Raw genomic sequence first — 16,888 nt, 5'->3', positions numbered from 1 at the left:
AATATTATGGTATAAGTAATAATTACTCCCTTCGTCTATTTTTATTTGTCCATCATTGATTTTGTATAATTCTTAAGAAATTATAAATAGAAGAATAATTTTACCATATTATTTTTTGAATATAATAAATATAATGTGTTAAAAAATGTAATAGAAAAACGATTACTAATTAATGATAAGAATAAATTAGAAATTAAGTATAAATTATTTCTTGATTTCATAAATTGAATAAATATTATTAAATATTTATTTTTAATATAATAGATAAGTAAATATAGATGGAGGGAGTGATATATCAATTAATTATACATGTATCAGTAATGACACCCATCAAAAAATCAAAACAAGTCACACACCAAACCCTTACCTAATAGGCTAAATTAACAAGTAATCATTTCACTTCACTATATTTGTACCCAAATTACTTTTTCTTCTTCTCTTGTTTGAAACGAACGACTAAGGAGGCTGGCACCTTGATTTCATCGCAACTTTTACAATAATAAAGACGCTCCACTCTAAATCTGCACCCACTACTGATCTATTTACACACCTGGCCACTTTACTCCGTTCAATGGCCACTCTCGCCTTCAATTCCGTCGCCACCACCTCCAAATTCCGCTCAGTCGCCGCGGCAAACTCCTCCGTCCGTCGCCAGTTCTCACATCTCCGCCCTCCGTCTTCTCCTATTCAGCCATCATTTCCCTTGCAGAGCCGCTGGTCTTCTTCCGCATCTTCAGGTACCTTCCACTTCTTAGTAGAGACGGATCTAAATCCTTCTCAGATCACTGCTTTCCATTTCTGAAAGAAATATACATATAATAGATATAGAATTCATTGATTCTAAATCCCGAGTCCAATTCTTTTTCAGAGAAATGTATGTTGACATTTTGCCTGATAGTCTCTCTGTTCATTTGCTTCGAGAGTCGAACTACATGGATTTTGATCTTTTTTTTAATATAAGAAAATTGCAACAAGGCAACTTATAGTATTTTTCTGTAGTTTTTGAATATCTGGATTTTAGTTTTAAAATATTGAATTAATCTAATTCAATTTATCTCTAAAAATTAGTCAAATTGACTCTCGAAAAGTAAATGTGTCAAGTAAAAGTGGAGGGAGTGATAAATAAATACAATAGCACACTCACTTTGAACCATTTGACTCTAAATTCTGGAGTCCAATCCCCTTCGCCTTATTTTATGTGTTTTTCTTATGTGGTTCTATATATGTTCCTCTGTTTGTAATCAGTTGTATAGATGTATAATGAGATTTTGATATGAGCAGGTGTGAGAGCTCAGGTGGCAACCACTGAACAAGCTGGAGTTGAAGCTGCTGCAAAAGTTGAAGCTCCCGTTGTTATTGTCACGGGAGCTTCTAGAGGAATCGGGAAGGCAATTGCTTTGGCTTTGGGAAAGGCTGGTTGTAAGGTAAGCATTGTGTTCCATTTTTTCAAATATGGAAACCTTTTGGTTTTGAGATTCTTTACCTTCCAACTGTAACTAGATAACACAGGAGTGTTAACTGCCAGAAAATACCAGAGAATTTTTTCTTAAGCAAAATTGCGTTTCAGATTTGGAACTTGGTCGATAATAGGCTCGTGCTTCTACCCTCCTCCACTTAAATGCCTGAGTTAGTTCAACAGCTAGGTTTGGAACTCGTGACACTTGCCTACCACACATCCTCTACTACCTTTGCCATTGAACCAAAGCCCCGGGAAACCAGAAAACTTGTTCATTTGAATGTGTATTACTAGAATTATCTAATTTCACTCTTCGTTTGTATGCTATGGTGTTGGCGACCTATGTGGTTTCACTGTAAAACACCATCAGCTTTAAGGTGCTATGGTAGTTGCTCAAGTTGTATTTCCGTTGGCCATGGTTTAAAAGTGAAACAATGAGAAGTACTCTCTCTGTCCCTTGACAATGACTTTCTTTGCTCTGTGTATCATCTTAAGGTAAAATGTTTAAATGGATAATTTTAATTGAGAATAGAAGGCTTTAAAAGGATAGTTTCAAATGTGCAAAAAATAATTTAGTTACCCCAAAAGGTGTCACATAAAGTGTAAAACAAATACTAGTTTGTGTTACTCTATATTGTTTTTGGGTTAAATTGCCATTAATAAGCAGAAGCTTGTACGGGACAGAGTAGAAAGTGAAGCGGGTCCTCCTCCTCCTCCACATCTTCTTCTTATTTAGCTTAGTGTTTACTACGTGAAGTCAGGCATTCCAAAAATGTGGATTCCGTCGATTTATGTTCTTTCGAAAACTTCCAATAATGCTCTTAAGCTGACATAGGTGGATACACAGGCATTGCTATTCATCAATTTATAAGTTTTTTCCATACCTGCTTGATATAAAGTTCAATGTTGTTGGCAGGTCCTAGTGAACTATGCGAGATCTTCAAAGGAGGCAGAAGAAGTTTCCAAAGAGGTATGTGTTCCCTTTTTTAGTAATAATTTAGTATAGTTTTTGGTATAGATTACTATCCCTGATACTTCCATTCCCAACTGAAAATTTCATTTTTATTACTTGAAAAATGAACTGTATCTCTAACTTCAGTCTTGTGTTTGGAAGAGTATCTGTACCTTGCAGAATATTCCATCTTCCATGTGATTTCTTATTTTTCTTTTACTTTTGCTGCGTAAATTATATTGTCCTTTCAAATTGTCAACTTTTAGGGGACATTCCAAATTTAAAATAGCTCTAAGGTATATTACATAAAGTTCCCTTTAGTTAGTCTAAATTTGTTTTATCGTTATATTTTAGTCATCCAACCAACTAACATTATTTTGTTGAGAGTGGTGGGTCCATACATCCCCAGGTTTCGTTAGACCACTGTCATAAAAACGTGGGATTTAAGTGGGAGAAGGGTAGATGGGCAGGCTGATACTCCCCTGAACTTTGCGCCTGTGGGCCAAGTGGGTTGGGCCAGTTAACTCACGTGGGGTGCTGGGATTTCTCGGTTATAAAAGGAAAGTTAGCTTAGGGGAAAGTTAACTTAGAAACTGTGTAATAATATAATATTAAATGAAAATGGTTATCAAAATTTGACCAACCTTTTGACATATCTTTTTAAGATGTATATGATGCAAATTCCAAATATGTCAAAATAATCTTCAACTAACACTTTTATTTCCCAGTTTATGAGAGGGAGATAGAGTTTTTCTTCATCAAGAAGATCTGGACTCTGACATATTATACTGTTGGTTTTTTTCCTTTGGTCTATTTAGCAACTGAAACTTAACTGATAGAAGCAAGTGATATCAGTCAGCTACACCAAAGCGAAATTTTGAAGTTCTCGAGTGGGAGCTCCTCTTTCAAGACCTTAAATCTTATCCCTCAGCTGTTGGCCTTCTTGTTTGCTTAATGCATATCTTCAATTGTGAAAACACTTGGTGAAATATGATCTTCATATTGTTAAAGAGGGCTTTATTACATACTAAAACTACAAGTTTGTGAAGGAGTGTTTTTTTCACTTGAGTAGCCACTGGAGGGGTGAATTGACAGCGGAAAATCTTAGAAAGTGGAAGGTTGTCTGCATCAGTTGGTGTTACATGTGCAAGAAGGCGGGTGAGGATGTGGACCACCTTCTTCTACATTGGGGACTTACTATGACTCCATGAGATTATGGTGGGATATGTTTAAGTGGTTTCGGACTCCTTGGGCAATGCCAAGTATTGTGAAAGATTTGATGTTAAGTTAGAAGAGCGGGATGTTTTACACCTTCTTCTACACTGGGAGCACTCTAATATTACTTAAACTGCTATGCAAGCAACATAAATCACCTCCATCATAGTATAAAAGTTTTAGATTCTGATCCTTCCATCTTATTAGAGACAAATTAAGCTCTTCCTCATTCTTGTACTGGTTTGGTGCCATGAAGCAAGAAAATAATGTCCTGAGGTGTGGTCATGGTGTGCCAGAAAAATATAGGGTGAAGACAACGAGGTTCAACGAATAATACATCACGGTGTGGCTTTTTTATTTTAATTTTATTCTATTTTTATAGATAGTCTAGGTCTTCCTCTCTGATTCCAAGAACTAGTCAAACATGGAAAGCTGATTCTGCTCTCTGCTCTTTGTTAGAATTTTTCTGATAAGATAGCAGTTAGCTACTGATCTGATTACTTGTGCTGAAACCATAAAAAAAAAGGAATTTATCTTTGCTGGTAATACTATTCCGTGGGAGGTTGATAAAGTCGTGAATATATATGATAATGGCTAGCTGAAGTTATATGGCTTATATTTATGTTTTCTTTTCTTGGCTAATCCTTTTCTATCAAGAAGTGTAAAATTAGGTTCAGACTTTGTGTATGGTTTCACTAATAACTTCCATCCCAAACCGTCAACAATCATAGATTGCTTTAGTTTTATCTCAGTCTTGTAAATGAGCACAACCTGCTCTTATTCTACTCAGTCAAAGATAAAGAACTTATTCTCATAGTCCTTACCTGTGCCAAAGAAAGATATCTCATAAGCTAGAAGGCTTGATAGAAAATGTCTGACACTCATTTGATAAACACTTCGATCGATTGTTTGATTGCTGTTAGATTTGAAACTCTCGTTGACTACTTAACCAGTACTTCAACATGCAGCCATTCATTCTTGGGTGTGGGAACAAGTTATAAGGTTCATGTTTTAGGCTGTCTCTCAAGAAGTCATATTTTGTAGATTGAAGCATGTGGAGGCGAAGCCTTGGCTTTTGGAGGCGACGTTTCGAAAGAAGAAGATGTAGAATCCATGATGAAAACTGTGAGCTCTCTCTTTTGTTAGTAATATTAGTAAATGGTTGATGTTATCACAGTAGTTGCCAGCTGAATTGCACCTCATAAGTATAACACCTGCAGGTGGTTGATCGATGGGGAACAGTTGATATCTTGATCAATAATGCAGGTTAGCTACCACCTTTTTTTGTGGGGACAAGTCAAAAAGATCATTTAATTAATTTTTCACCAAGATAATACCAACAAGTTAACATTTGTGCTGTTGCATTAAGCATCCAAAAAAATCTGTGCAACTTTCTAGTTGGAGGGAAACATAACCCAAATATACAAGTAGAACAATCTTTTTAATGCAGGCTAGCAACAGTCATCCTGTTTTGCATCAAGTTTTATTAGAATTCCCAGTCAGTAATTCTCTTATTCTTCTTTTCAGGTATCACGCGTGATACCTTGTTGATGAGAATGAAGAAGTCTCAGTGGCAGGAGGTTATTGAGTTGAATCTTACAGGAGTTTTTCTCTGCACGCAGGTCTATACACTAGCTGTGTTTCAATTGGTAGTTTGGATGTCTCCCCCAATCCCTCCCCCCAAAACCTGTATGTAATCTCTAAGATAAGGTTCTTATGAAGGATCTTTCTTCTTGTTGCAGGCTGCAGCTAAAATCATGATGAAAAAGAAAAAGGTGAATTTGTCCATCTACCTCTTGCACTTCAGTCATAATATTATTTGTCTGGAAAGGTTCAAGTTTTCAGAAACTGTTGCATAAAGGGAAGTACATTTGTTTATTTACCGAAGAGATCCCTCGCAGGTAATGAGGGGCTTAGCTCTATGCACTCTACAGCAGTTATAAACAATGACTACACCACATGGTGGTCATTGAGCTCGTCCACATTAACCTTTTCCAAAACTTCATATACGGCAGAAATATCACTAGAACAACCATGTGGGGCAGTGGTCATCCCTAGCCTTTGGGTAGAATAACCAAAACTATATTTGCCGTTCCTGGTTTCTTGTTATTGCATTCTAGTCAAAGTAGAAATAAAAAAGGAATTGGAAACACAACGTCAGGCTTGCAATGTGTGATACTTGCACTACATTGATTCCACAGGTCATGGGCAAAATACTTCCTATCTGGACTGAAGGAAAATGGACAGAGAAGATAATGATACATTAGTTGAAGGGAGATGCCTTATAACCTTATTCCCACCCAGCATTAAAAGATAATATAATGCTACAGTAAAATTGTCACGTCAATTAATTTCCTCTCTTGTTAGAAGCATCATAAGTTGACTGATTTCAGCTTCAGAATTTGGATGTTGTGTTGGAAATTGGTTTTTATGTGACTCAGAATCTGTTTCCAGCTATTCCTTTACATGGATTTCAGTTGTTGGTGTAATTTTCTTTGATTCTGTCACTGCTATATTGCTGACAGTTACCTTTTCAATCAATTTGAACCAGTTATTCATACAAAACAAGAAACAAATTGAGTGATCCTTGAGTACGTTAAGATAGCCAGGTTGTGCCAGATGCCAACTAATGAAACTATTGCTATCATGTTTATCTAGTGATATATTCTGGTCCTAAAAAAATTGATCACTAAGATCAAAGCAATGCAATGCATTTTTATATTGTTCCTTCTATACTCCAGAATTTATATTTAGGAATGGTCTACACTTTGCAGGGAAGAATCATCAACATATCTTCTGTTGTTGGTTTAGTTGGCAATGCCGGACAAGCCAACTATAGTGCTGCTAAGGCAGGAGTCATTGGCTTAACCAAGAGTGTTGCAAAAGAATATGCCAGCAGGAATATTACTGTAAGTGCTCCTAGTCATTCCCTTGTATCACTTGGCTTATTTATGCTAATGCTAGTTATGAAGGATTTTGTTAAGCATATTATTGAGGAACTATTTCTGATGAGGACAAACTAATGAGTTGTCTCTCTTTTTTTTCCGTTGGTGATATAATGACTTCTTATGGCTCATAATTAGGTTATTTATGCTGAATTTTATCTTTCGACAGGTTAATGCTGTTGCCCCTGGATTTATTGCATCTGATATGACTGCCCAGCTAAGTGAAGACATTGAAAAGAAACTTTTGCAAAGTATTCCGTTAGGTAAGAGCAGATGTCTTCTTAAGTGTTTGTGGCATTTATATCTCAATATAATGACGAGTTCCCTGCACATCTAAGATGACGAAAAGGTCATTCTAAGATTAGAACAAGTCGAATAATACAACGTCAGATGCAATAACCAGATTTCATGTGCATCAATAGAAAATTTTGGCTCTATAAAACGAATAAAACTAAATCTGAACTGAAAAACATCAACTGAGCTTGAATCTTGATAGAAGGTAGATTTCCTCTTCTTCAACTTGCATCCAACATTTCAAAACCTTTGTACTTGCTATATATAAAAGATTCATTTATTAAACTATTGAAAGTGACTACTATTCAATTTAAATTTTTAGGAAATATGGTTCATACCTATATCTTACAATTTAAAGCTTAATAGACTTCCTGTAAGCAGTAGCTATATGGACTAACTTTGGTTTCACATAATACAGGACGCTATGGTCAACCTGAAGATGTTGCTGGACTAGTAGAATTCCTGGCACTCAATCCCGCAGCCAGCTATATTACTGGACAGGTACTTCCATGTTATGTGGTTTCTTCTGTCTTTTATCCGAAGCTTCTCTTGCTACCTCGTTAAAATATGGGTTGATTAAGAATATATTTATCTCCTTTACAGGTTTTGACCATCGATGGTGGGATGGTTATGTAGAAGTTTACCCTTTACTTAGTTTGCTCATGAAGAAGGATTGAAAGGGCGGTCACTTATGTTATTACCTTGACTGTAGCCTCGCCTGTTCCAGTACCAGCGGAAAAGGAACTTGTTAATTTGGTGTTAGAAGATGGCCTGACTTTATCATTTTTCTGCATTTTCCCCTCTTCTTTTTTCGTTTTCTAAGCTAAGCAATCATTTTTGAAACAGGGTTTTGATCATTTTATTGTAGTTCCTGTGTTAAAGCCGAGTAAACACTATTTTATGTACTTCCTTTGGCCAAAGCATCTTCATGTGCTGCAATGAAAGTTGCTGTCTTTGCTTTGCCCTTGAGAGCTGGAGATTGATAAATCAATGACATGATTTAGCTCATGCTTAATAACAATCGTAATAATTTATTTTACTCTAATTATGAATTATTTACCTTTTTATCCCTTTTAATTTTTTATAATTTCAACAATACCCTCACTAACAAAAGCGCTAGAGAAAAAGACAGACGATCCCTTGTGTTTCGGGGTTAGACTCAAAATAGTCCCTAAAGTATGCTCTGAACAATTTGATTTGTCAAAAGTGAACTTTTTAAAAAAAATCTCCGTCAAATATTTTATAATTCTGCCAATTAGATTTTAAGAAAAATTATACAAAATGGATCCTTTAAACAAGCTATTTATCATTTCATACCCCTTTCCTAAATAATTTTTTTATATACCCCTTTGGTCAAATTAATTACCACTGTACCTCTTTAATTATTTTTAAATTCGCATGCTGATGTAGCATTCACCCTATGTGATACCGATAGGGTATCATTAACCGATGTAGTATCACAGGATTAAGCTCAGTCTTATATGATGTCGATATGGTATCAACATACCGAAGGAGTATCACGAAGAATATATTTACTAATTAGTTTAATAAATAAGATTGTGATTTTAATAATTTTCTCTTAATTATTTTATTTTTATATTTTTAAAAAAGAGTTCAATCCTATATGATACCGATAATGTATCAATATATTCTTATGGTATCATTGTTGATTTTAAAAGTGTCTCATTAAGGATTTTTAATATCATTATAATATACGAATATACTGTGGTAGTATCATTCATATAATATTGAATGACTTAGGAAAATCTTTATGATACCATCACTGTATCTGTATATATATGTTACCATGTTATTATATATGATATTATGTGATGACATCATTGATATTCATTCACATACTGCGATGGTATCGTGCATGATTTGAGGAGTGTTATTAATCATATGAAACGATCCTTAATGATACCATGCTAGTATATGATGGTTTCATGGAGATGTAGGTGAATGATTGAAGTTGACATCAATGATACCATGACAGTATATAGATATACTATGGTGGTATCATTAAGGACTGAAGCAGCTTCAATGATACCATGTCAGTATATTGATACTGCGACGGTATTTTGCTCGCGAATCTCATGCTTTGGGGGGTATGAATTGTAAAAAAATATTTGTTTGTAATTATTTTGCTATTATAGACATGGACTTAGTTTTCCCTAGATTTTATGGTAACTAAGGCTGTACAGGGCAAACCGATAAACCGCACCAAACCGACAAATCGAACCAAACCGGAAAAAAAAACCGACTAGTGGTTTGGTTTGACTTGACTTTAGGATTGTTCACAGTTTTGGTTAAAACCAAAACCAAACCGAAAATTTAACCAAATCAAATAAAAAAACTGACATTTGGTTTGGTTTGGTTTGGTTTTAAATTTGAATAACCGATAATATTTGGTTTGATTATGGTTATAGAAAAAAATAATCGAACCAAACCGATAATTATATACATAAAATTTATAATTATTTATATGTATAATATTAGTTTTTCATAAATAATTAAAGATATTTTATACCTTTTAATTATTAATTTAATATTAATCTACTTATTTTTAAGGCCCAACAATCCAAGCCCAACTCTCAAGCCCAATTATAAATTCTAATAAATACTAAACAGCAGTCCAAGTCCAACAATCCAAGCCCATTACCCTAACTCTCAAGCCTAATTCTAAATCCTCAATTCTAAACCCTAAATTCCTAATAAGCACTAAGCACTTAAGCAACAGGCAGCAACATAAGGTAAAAGTTAAAACTTTAAAACCCTAGTATCTATTTTTCTTTTACATTTCTGTTCCTTTCACGTTGGTTTCTCACAAAATCACAGACTCACAGTCATAGACTAACTAACAGTGAATGCTCAAAAGCAACCTCAGCTCCTCAACCCCAAGTACAAGATTGTCAAATTTTGAGAAGGTTTATAAGAAGTTTTTCAAATTTTAAATTGATTTTAAGTTGTTTTTTTTTTGTTTAGAATGTTTAAGTTGTTTCCTTTTTTTGTTTCGAACCTCTGTGGGCCGTGAGAAAAAAAAAGCTTCGTAAGAATTTGAAAAATGTAGAGAGAGAATATTTGAATTGTCTCGGCTAGTCATAAATCGAATAACCGAAACAAACCGACAATAACCAAACCCGTGGTTATTATTTTACTTGATTTGGTTATGGATTTAGACATTTAATAACCAATTAAATTGGTTTGGTTATTGTTTTAATCAATAACCGACCCAAACCGAACCATGAACACCCCTACTTGGTTTGGTGTTTGGAAAAAAAATCCGACCATTATAGGATTGATTTGGTTTTAACTAAAAAAAGTCAAACCGAACTCAAACCGACCCGATTATAGATATACTACTTTTAAATTATGTTATACATAAAAATATTTATTAAAATGTAATTTATAAATATTTTTTTAAAATTTTTCATAATTTTTGTTTTCTTTCTTACATTTAGATTTGGACTTGAAAAACCCATCTAAATAATATACAAAAAAAAACATCTTATAAAGTTATATTATAAAGTTAAAACTTCAAACAGTGTTTTGCCTCCATCTTATATGTTGATATTTTGTATTAGAACTCTTTTTAAGAAGCATTGTTCTGTGTTTTTTATTAGATACTATAAAAACCCCGAGAAATTCGAAAAAATCCGAAAAACTCGATAAATCCGAGAAAAATTGATATCGAAAAACCCGACTTTTATTGATTTGGTTTGGTTTATAGATTTAATAATCCGACATAAATGATTTGGTTTGGTTTGTAAAAAATTCGAACCAACCCGATCCATGTACACCCCTAATGATAACTATGGAAAATAAATAAGCATTAGATAAGTCTTCGCCAATCCTAAAATTTAAACACAAAAAACAGTAGTATTAAATACTAAAATGCACCGAACATAACATAAATTGCACATTAAAAATATGTATTACACTCGAGAACTAGACGAAAAATAGCAAAAAAAGAACTTTCAAATATGAGTTCTCACTTCTCATTAAATCCCCCCCGCCCCCTTCCCTCAGAATTCCATTAAATTTAATTGAGTGGCACCAAAATTATGTAGAATATAGTTTAGGGACTATTTTGAATCTAACTCAAACATATGGACCATTTTTGTCATTTTTCTCCCCTAAATTACCGTTCCTATTCCTTTCTTCTTTCTCCTCCATAGCCGTTTCCTCCATCACTGTACTCCTTTTCTGTATCTTTTTTCAGTAATTTCAGCGGCCAACAGTAAGTTTTTCTCTGCGATTTTAGTGGCATACCTTCTCAGATGCCTTACGTTTTTTTTCCCGCTCCTTTACTTTTTTATTTGCATTTGTTTCTTCTTTAAATTTCCAAATAGATGATTGTCTCATTATTGATTGTTGTTATTTCATTTTCCCTTTTATCTGGATATGTTGTTATTTCTAAATACTTTCTCAATTTTACCGTGCAATTTCGTTAAGAGACGGGATGCTAGTTAGCTACTGGATTTAAACTTCATGGGTGTCGTGCAAATTTCCTGTTACTGCAACATTTTTTTTTATTAACTGTGGCGTTCAGTTCAGCTTGCCTGATTCCACAGGATACATGTTAACTCCCACCAGCAACACCTAGCAGGTAACTTGATAACATACCACACCCTTGGGTGCTGTTACTGCAACATCTATTTATCAAATTTTTAGTACATGATGGTAAAAAATTTTGCACTGTGAGATTTTAAAGGGTTCCTTTTTCTACTTTAATTCATGAGAAGGAAAAAGTGCAGTGATGTTCATATTAGGATAAAATGATCCAATATGTGTCACTATGCTATGTCACTTTGATGAGAAAGCATGAAGAAGAACTGAAACATAATTGAGGGTCGAACTTAAGTTGTTATCTTTTTCTGAAAAAAGGATTGGCATAGCAGTAGTTACTAGTTAGAAAAGCACTTATTAGGTAAAACGGATTCTGCGACTCACTTTCAACTTTTATTAGCTCAGTAAAGTGTGTGTGTTTCTATCTCCTAGTAGGTGGATGTGATCGACAATGATGAAGCTCAGTTCTTTGAGGACCTTAATGATTTCTGCTGCAATGCTGCTGATTTGATGGAAAGACTGTAACTGTTGCAGGGTTAGATGGTGATTTCTTGAGGTATTCCTTGAAATCTGATTTTCCTTTCAATGTTTCATGTAGATGTTTCAGTTCCTGCTACGACAATCACTGTCAGCTATTGCCCTTGGGCTTGATTCGGTTCAACCATCAAGAAAGAAGCAAGCCATATTTTTTGCAGGGGTTCCCTCTTTATGGTTAAAATCAAATGCCAACGTGCTTGAAACATAAAGTTCGAAGTGGGATGGGATCTAGCATCTTCAGCCTCCTTGAAATTTATTTTGTGCCAGAGTGCAAAATTTAGTATTTTGGGTGTAGAGGGCTGGTAAATATATAGGATTACACTTTTGGGCAGCTTATTGATAATTGGATTTTTTGGGTTGTATCCTAATTTCTGGACTATCCAAAATTGTTAAAGCTCATATTTTGTGGGAAATTCTTGTTCTGGAATTAACCCTAATTGGAATGTAATGTGAGTACGTATGGGAGAATGTGTTTTCTTGTCAAAGATTTTTAACAAAATTCTAATAAGACTGAGCTATTTTATGGTCTTAGGTGTCTTTATGTGTATCTATGCATCTAGTTTTGTTGGACTAGAACTTTATGACACTGCTTTTGTATCTGATCATAGTCAATTATTCATTTTGTCACATGCCTATGAGAACAAGAAACAAATGATCAGATGTTATGTGTGAGAATGTCTGTGAAATGATACAGCATATCCAAATCCTATTTTGCTCCAGCTCACTGATGTCCTTATATTGTTCCATGTCATTTTTTATTAGCATGCAAGTTAAATTAAGGTAGTGTAATACGCAATATTTTCATCATGTAGTTTTCTGTGCACAATACTTGTTATAATAGTTTTACGAGATTGGATTTGCTCTTGGTTTTGATTGCGTCTAAATCCAATGCATCTGTAAAAGATCCATCCTAAAAACCGAGGGCTAGAACTATTATTTACTAGTTTTTAAAACCAAAATGACTGCTGATTTGGCGACTGCCATTAGTTTAATTATTTTTTTCCATTAATCAAACCATGGCAGGTTCACTCTTATGGTTTCTATGGACTAGGGGTTCTGAATACATAATTTCAGGACAATTCTTTCCTTAAGCAGTCCTGATGAGTAAAGTTGGTTTTGTTTGTCATATCAACAATGAACTTCATATCCATTTTGCGGAAACAGAGGATCACCAGTGCAATTCATCAAACAGTTGTTATATCTTTGTCCAAACGAAGTATTCATTCATGTCACATTTTTTGTTCAAAAATATCGGATGCAAATGTTACTTCAGAGAATTCAGAATCAAAAACGGAAGAAAGGTTGGTAGATCAGGGAATGGTGGCAACAAGGAACAACTTAAGTCAAAGAATTGAAAGCGTACCCATAGGAGAGTGCATTGGATCCACTTTCCAAAGCTGGATGGGTGATGGTCTACCTATTCATAGAGGTGACATTTTCCACACTATCAATCGTTTGCGCAAACTCAAATTCAACAAGCGTGCTCTTGAGGTTCTTTTACTCTATCCTCTCTTGCCAAATTTGATATTGGGCATTTACCTATTATGAAATATGTGAAGTATTCAACCTACTGAGAATATCCCTACAGTGCACTTTATATATTTGTGTAAGATATCTAAGGGTAATAGTAGTGAAGGTATTAGGGGAAGAGGAAAACTTTGTCTTGATCTGTTCTGTCACGTTTCAGGTAAAAAACTGGTGCAGAGTGGTATGTTCCATGTCAACTATTTGGGCATTTTCAATATACTGAATTTGTTGTATTCCTTCTCAAAAAATACTGAATTTGCTCTATTCCTTCTCACAAAATATATACTGAATTTGCTCTAGTATGTTGTTGAGCTCATTTTCAAGTCTTGCCTATCATAATGCCAAATCAAGCATATGTAATTGATATTGACAATCTTTGAGGTTCTTAATCTAGCTGTATTCACTAGCGTTTTAGTGTTAGATTCAGTTATCATTGAAATAGATAGAATTTGGTGCTCATATAGAACTTCACTTGTAATTGTAGTGATATTAAGCAATATCTGTGCTTTTCGCAGGTGATGGAATGGGTTATAAGGGAGAGACCATATAGACCAAAGGAACTAGATTACTCATATTTAGTAGAATTCACTTCTAAGCTTCATGGGATATCACAAGCTGAAAGCCTATTCTCACGAATTCCGTCTGAGTTCCAAAATGAGTTGCTCTACAACAATCTTATACTCGGATGCTTGAACAGAGGACTGATAAGGCTTTCACTAGCATATATGAAGAAAATGAGAGAACTGGGACATCCCATATCTTATTTGGTGTTCAATCATCTCATCATTCTCCATTCCTCCCCAAGCCGCAAGAAGTTCATACCTAAAATCTTGACGCAGATGAAAGCCGATAAGGTTAGTCCACATGTTTCAACCTTCAATATTCTGCTCAAGATAGAAGCAAATCAACACAATATTGAAGGCCTATTGAAAGTGTTTGGTGATATGAAGAGAGCAAAAGTTGAACCGAATGAGGTATCTTACTGCATATTGGCCACTGCACATGCTGTGGCTAGATTGTTTACAGTTTGTGAGACCTATATTGAAGCTATTGAGAAGTCTGCAACTGGACAAAACTGGTCTACATTTGACATTCTGGTCATACTCTATGGATATCTGGGAAAGCGGAATGATTTAGAGAGGACATGGGGTGTCATTCTGGAGCTTTCCCATGTTAGGTCTAAGAGTTATGTCCTGGTGATCGAAGCATATGGTAGGATCGGAGATCTCTGTCGAGCTGAAGAGCTGTGGTCTGCAATGAAATCAAGGAATTCCTTGAAGTCAAATGAGCAGTTCAATTCGCTGATAGCTGTATATTGTAGACATGGACTTATCACCAAAGCCACTGCATTGTATAAGGAGATGGAGAAAAGTGGGTGTAAGCCAAATGCCATTACTTATCGGCATCTTGCTCTTGGTTGCTTGAGAGCGGGGTTAATTAAGGAGGCCATCAAAACTCTTCAATTGGGAATGGATATGGAAACAAGCATAAAGGTGAAAAGATCAACTCCATGGTTGGAAACTACTCTTTCAATAATTGAAATATTTGCAGATAATGGTGATGTAGAGAATGCTGAAAAGTTGTTTGAAGAACTGAAGAAAGCGAATTATACTAGGTATACCTTTGTGTACAATGCGTTAATTAAGGCGTATGTTAAGGGGAAGGTATATGATCCAAATCTTCTTAAAAGAATGATTCTTGGAAGGGCTAGGCCAGATTCTGAGACCTATAGCCTTTTGAAAGTTATTGACCAATTTCGAACGTGATTATATTATAATTATTTTGTATGCTTTTACACTCCTGCTTCAAATTACTCAGCTAAGAGTAGCCCTATTCTGCGGCTCTGCCAATTGCTGAAGATAGCTATACTTCAGTGTGCCCGTTCTGTTCGAGTCTTGGAGATATGATGGCAGGTTAGACAAGTTATGCTATTTACCGTGGATGTCTTGCTTTGCTAATTGATATATTAGTTCATTAAATCTGCTTGCCTTTCCCTATAAATTCTGTTTTAAATGGTTAACTTCAGCTTTGTAATATTGGTTCTTAGCAATTTGATATTGCTTTAGGGTTTCTTTTGAGAATATTGTTTATAAAGATGTATGTTTGAGGTAAACATTGAATTCTTGTTGCTTCAGAACTAGATCTACTTCTTTTATTAATTTATAATATGCATATCTGGTTTGGATGCAGTTTGTGCTTTGTTGTTTTCATCTTTGCAAGAAATTGTAGGTTGAGATTGTGCCTTTGTTTCTGGCCTCTGTTCTTAGTGTTGCGTTTTATATTTTTATACATGTGCCGATCTCACTTTTGTCTTGAACTTCAATGTTCTCTACACCTATGGAACTCAAAAAGCAAAAAATTCACTAGATCAGAAAAACAGTTTATATATAAGTATGTGTACATATATGCCTCTGCATATTTCATCACATTGTAAGGTTTGTGAATGTTTTTGGAAGCTCTTATTCCGATAACGGTTTGACTGATGGCATTGCCATTGTGTGTGAAATGTAATTGAAATAGAACGTGATCTGAACCTTAAATATTAGGTTGGTAATAATCGATGAACTTGTATCAGCTATGTTACACTTACAGTACTTGCTCAATGAGTTGCTGCAAAGATTTCAAGGCATGCAATGATTATCAAAAACCATGTTTCATATGTTGCTGAAGAAGGTAATGCAGCACATAGCAGAATCAGATAAAGTTCTTAATCTTACATAATGTTATTTGTAGTTTGGCCAATAAAACGGGGAAAAGAAGAGAGCAGAAAGAGGAATTGATGAAGATTGCAGCTAAATGAATGAGGCTGAGGATGGGGAGTTGTGAGAAGATACTAAGCACCAAAGACAAATTGCTTGACGAAAAAACCAGTTGTTTTAGAAACTACTATCCGAGCTTTTCAAGACTCACTTGTGGTATTACACTGAGTATATCATTGTTGTATTACCCGAGCTTCCTCTTATACCGCATCCTCTTACGTTGGGATGAATTTCACTTTTCTAATGAAGACTATTTTGTCACATGTATTTTACAAGGTTAATTATGACTGCATGTCCTTTTTCATCTTGATGATGAATATTTCTCACCTTTCAACAACCATCCAAGAGATGATCCGTGACTACTCTTGTGAATATTTCTCACCTTTCAACAACCACACATTGTTCATATTCTTCGTGTAGATAAGCAATGCAGAATTGACAACTCTAGTTTTAGACTATCAAATTTCCAAACTCTCTTTCGTCAAAATATATCACACAAGTGAAACGTCTCTCGATAATCACTTAGAAGAGTGACTAAGTACCAAGTAGTTGACGAATAAGAGGTTGTTGACAAAGGGGAATTTCACTCTCACTTTACACAAACAGACTATAACAATATCACTACTCGAAATAG

The 16,888-nt window shown here is 34.8% G+C and overlaps 2 protein-coding genes across 5 annotated transcripts; both read left to right on the top strand.

Annotated features, from left to right (window-relative positions):
* Window positions 1–413: 413 nt before the first annotated feature.
* Window positions 414–7,917, top strand: LOC129899150 (3-oxoacyl-[acyl-carrier-protein] reductase 4-like). The gene is made up of 11 exons (XM_055973981.1): window positions 414–737; window positions 1,282–1,424; window positions 2,373–2,426; window positions 4,668–4,748; window positions 4,844–4,889; window positions 5,151–5,245; window positions 5,366–5,398; window positions 6,398–6,532; window positions 6,738–6,831; window positions 7,281–7,363; window positions 7,466–7,917. The coding sequence occupies exons 1-11, from the start codon at window positions 572–574 to the stop codon at window positions 7,496–7,498; spliced, it is 963 nt and encodes a 320-aa protein (XP_055829956.1). The 5' UTR covers window positions 414–571; the 3' UTR covers window positions 7,499–7,917.
* A 3,080-nt stretch (window positions 7,918–10,997) lies between these two features.
* LOC129899671 (pentatricopeptide repeat-containing protein At1g07590, mitochondrial) lies at window positions 10,998–16,664 on the top strand. Of its 4 annotated transcripts, none has more exons than XR_008769565.1 (5): window positions 10,998–11,102; window positions 11,864–11,987; window positions 12,992–13,459; window positions 14,011–15,408; window positions 16,229–16,664. XR_008769565.1 is itself a non-coding variant. In XM_055974693.1 (4 exons), the coding sequence occupies exons 3-4, from the start codon at window positions 13,103–13,105 to the stop codon at window positions 15,259–15,261; spliced, it is 1,608 nt and encodes a 535-aa protein (XP_055830668.1). In that variant the 5' UTR covers window positions 10,998–11,102; window positions 11,864–11,987; window positions 12,992–13,102; the 3' UTR covers window positions 15,262–15,654. The 4 variants fall into 4 exon arrangements, 1 of the variants encoding a protein (XP_055830668.1); XR_008769567.1 differs by having other exon boundaries at window positions 11,003–11,102; window positions 11,318–11,987; XM_055974693.1 differs by lacking the exon at window positions 16,229–16,664 and having other exon boundaries at window positions 14,011–15,654.
* Window positions 16,665–16,888: the final 224 nt, after the last annotated feature.

The sequence above is a fragment of the Solanum dulcamara genome, chromosome 8 (assembly GCF_947179165.1).
Source record: "Solanum dulcamara chromosome 8, daSolDulc1.2, whole genome shotgun sequence".
Taxonomy (NCBI): Eukaryota; Viridiplantae; Streptophyta; class Magnoliopsida; order Solanales; family Solanaceae; genus Solanum; species Solanum dulcamara.
The sequence above is the reverse complement of the archived record's forward strand: the minus strand, read 5'-3'. Positions and strand labels throughout refer to the sequence as shown.

Excerpts from the sequence above, each read along its gene's own strand:
- LOC129899150 (XM_055973981.1), top strand. The coding sequence starts at position 572 with ATGGCCACTCTCGCCTTCAATTCCGTCGCCACCACCTCCAAATTCCGC. Across the intron at positions 5,399-6,397 it reads TCATGATGAAAAAGAAAAAG|GGAAGAATCATCAACATATC; the intron begins GTGAATTTGTCC and ends TACACTTTGCAG. Across the intron at positions 6,533-6,737 it reads ATGCCAGCAGGAATATTACT|GTTAATGCTGTTGCCCCTGG; the intron begins GTAAGTGCTCCT and ends ATCTTTCGACAG.
- LOC129899671 (XM_055974693.1), top strand. The coding sequence starts at position 13,103 with ATGAACTTCATATCCATTTTGCGGAAACAGAGGATCACCAGTGCAATT. Across the intron at positions 13,460-14,010 it reads TCAACAAGCGTGCTCTTGAG|GTGATGGAATGGGTTATAAG; the intron begins GTTCTTTTACTC and ends TGCTTTTCGCAG.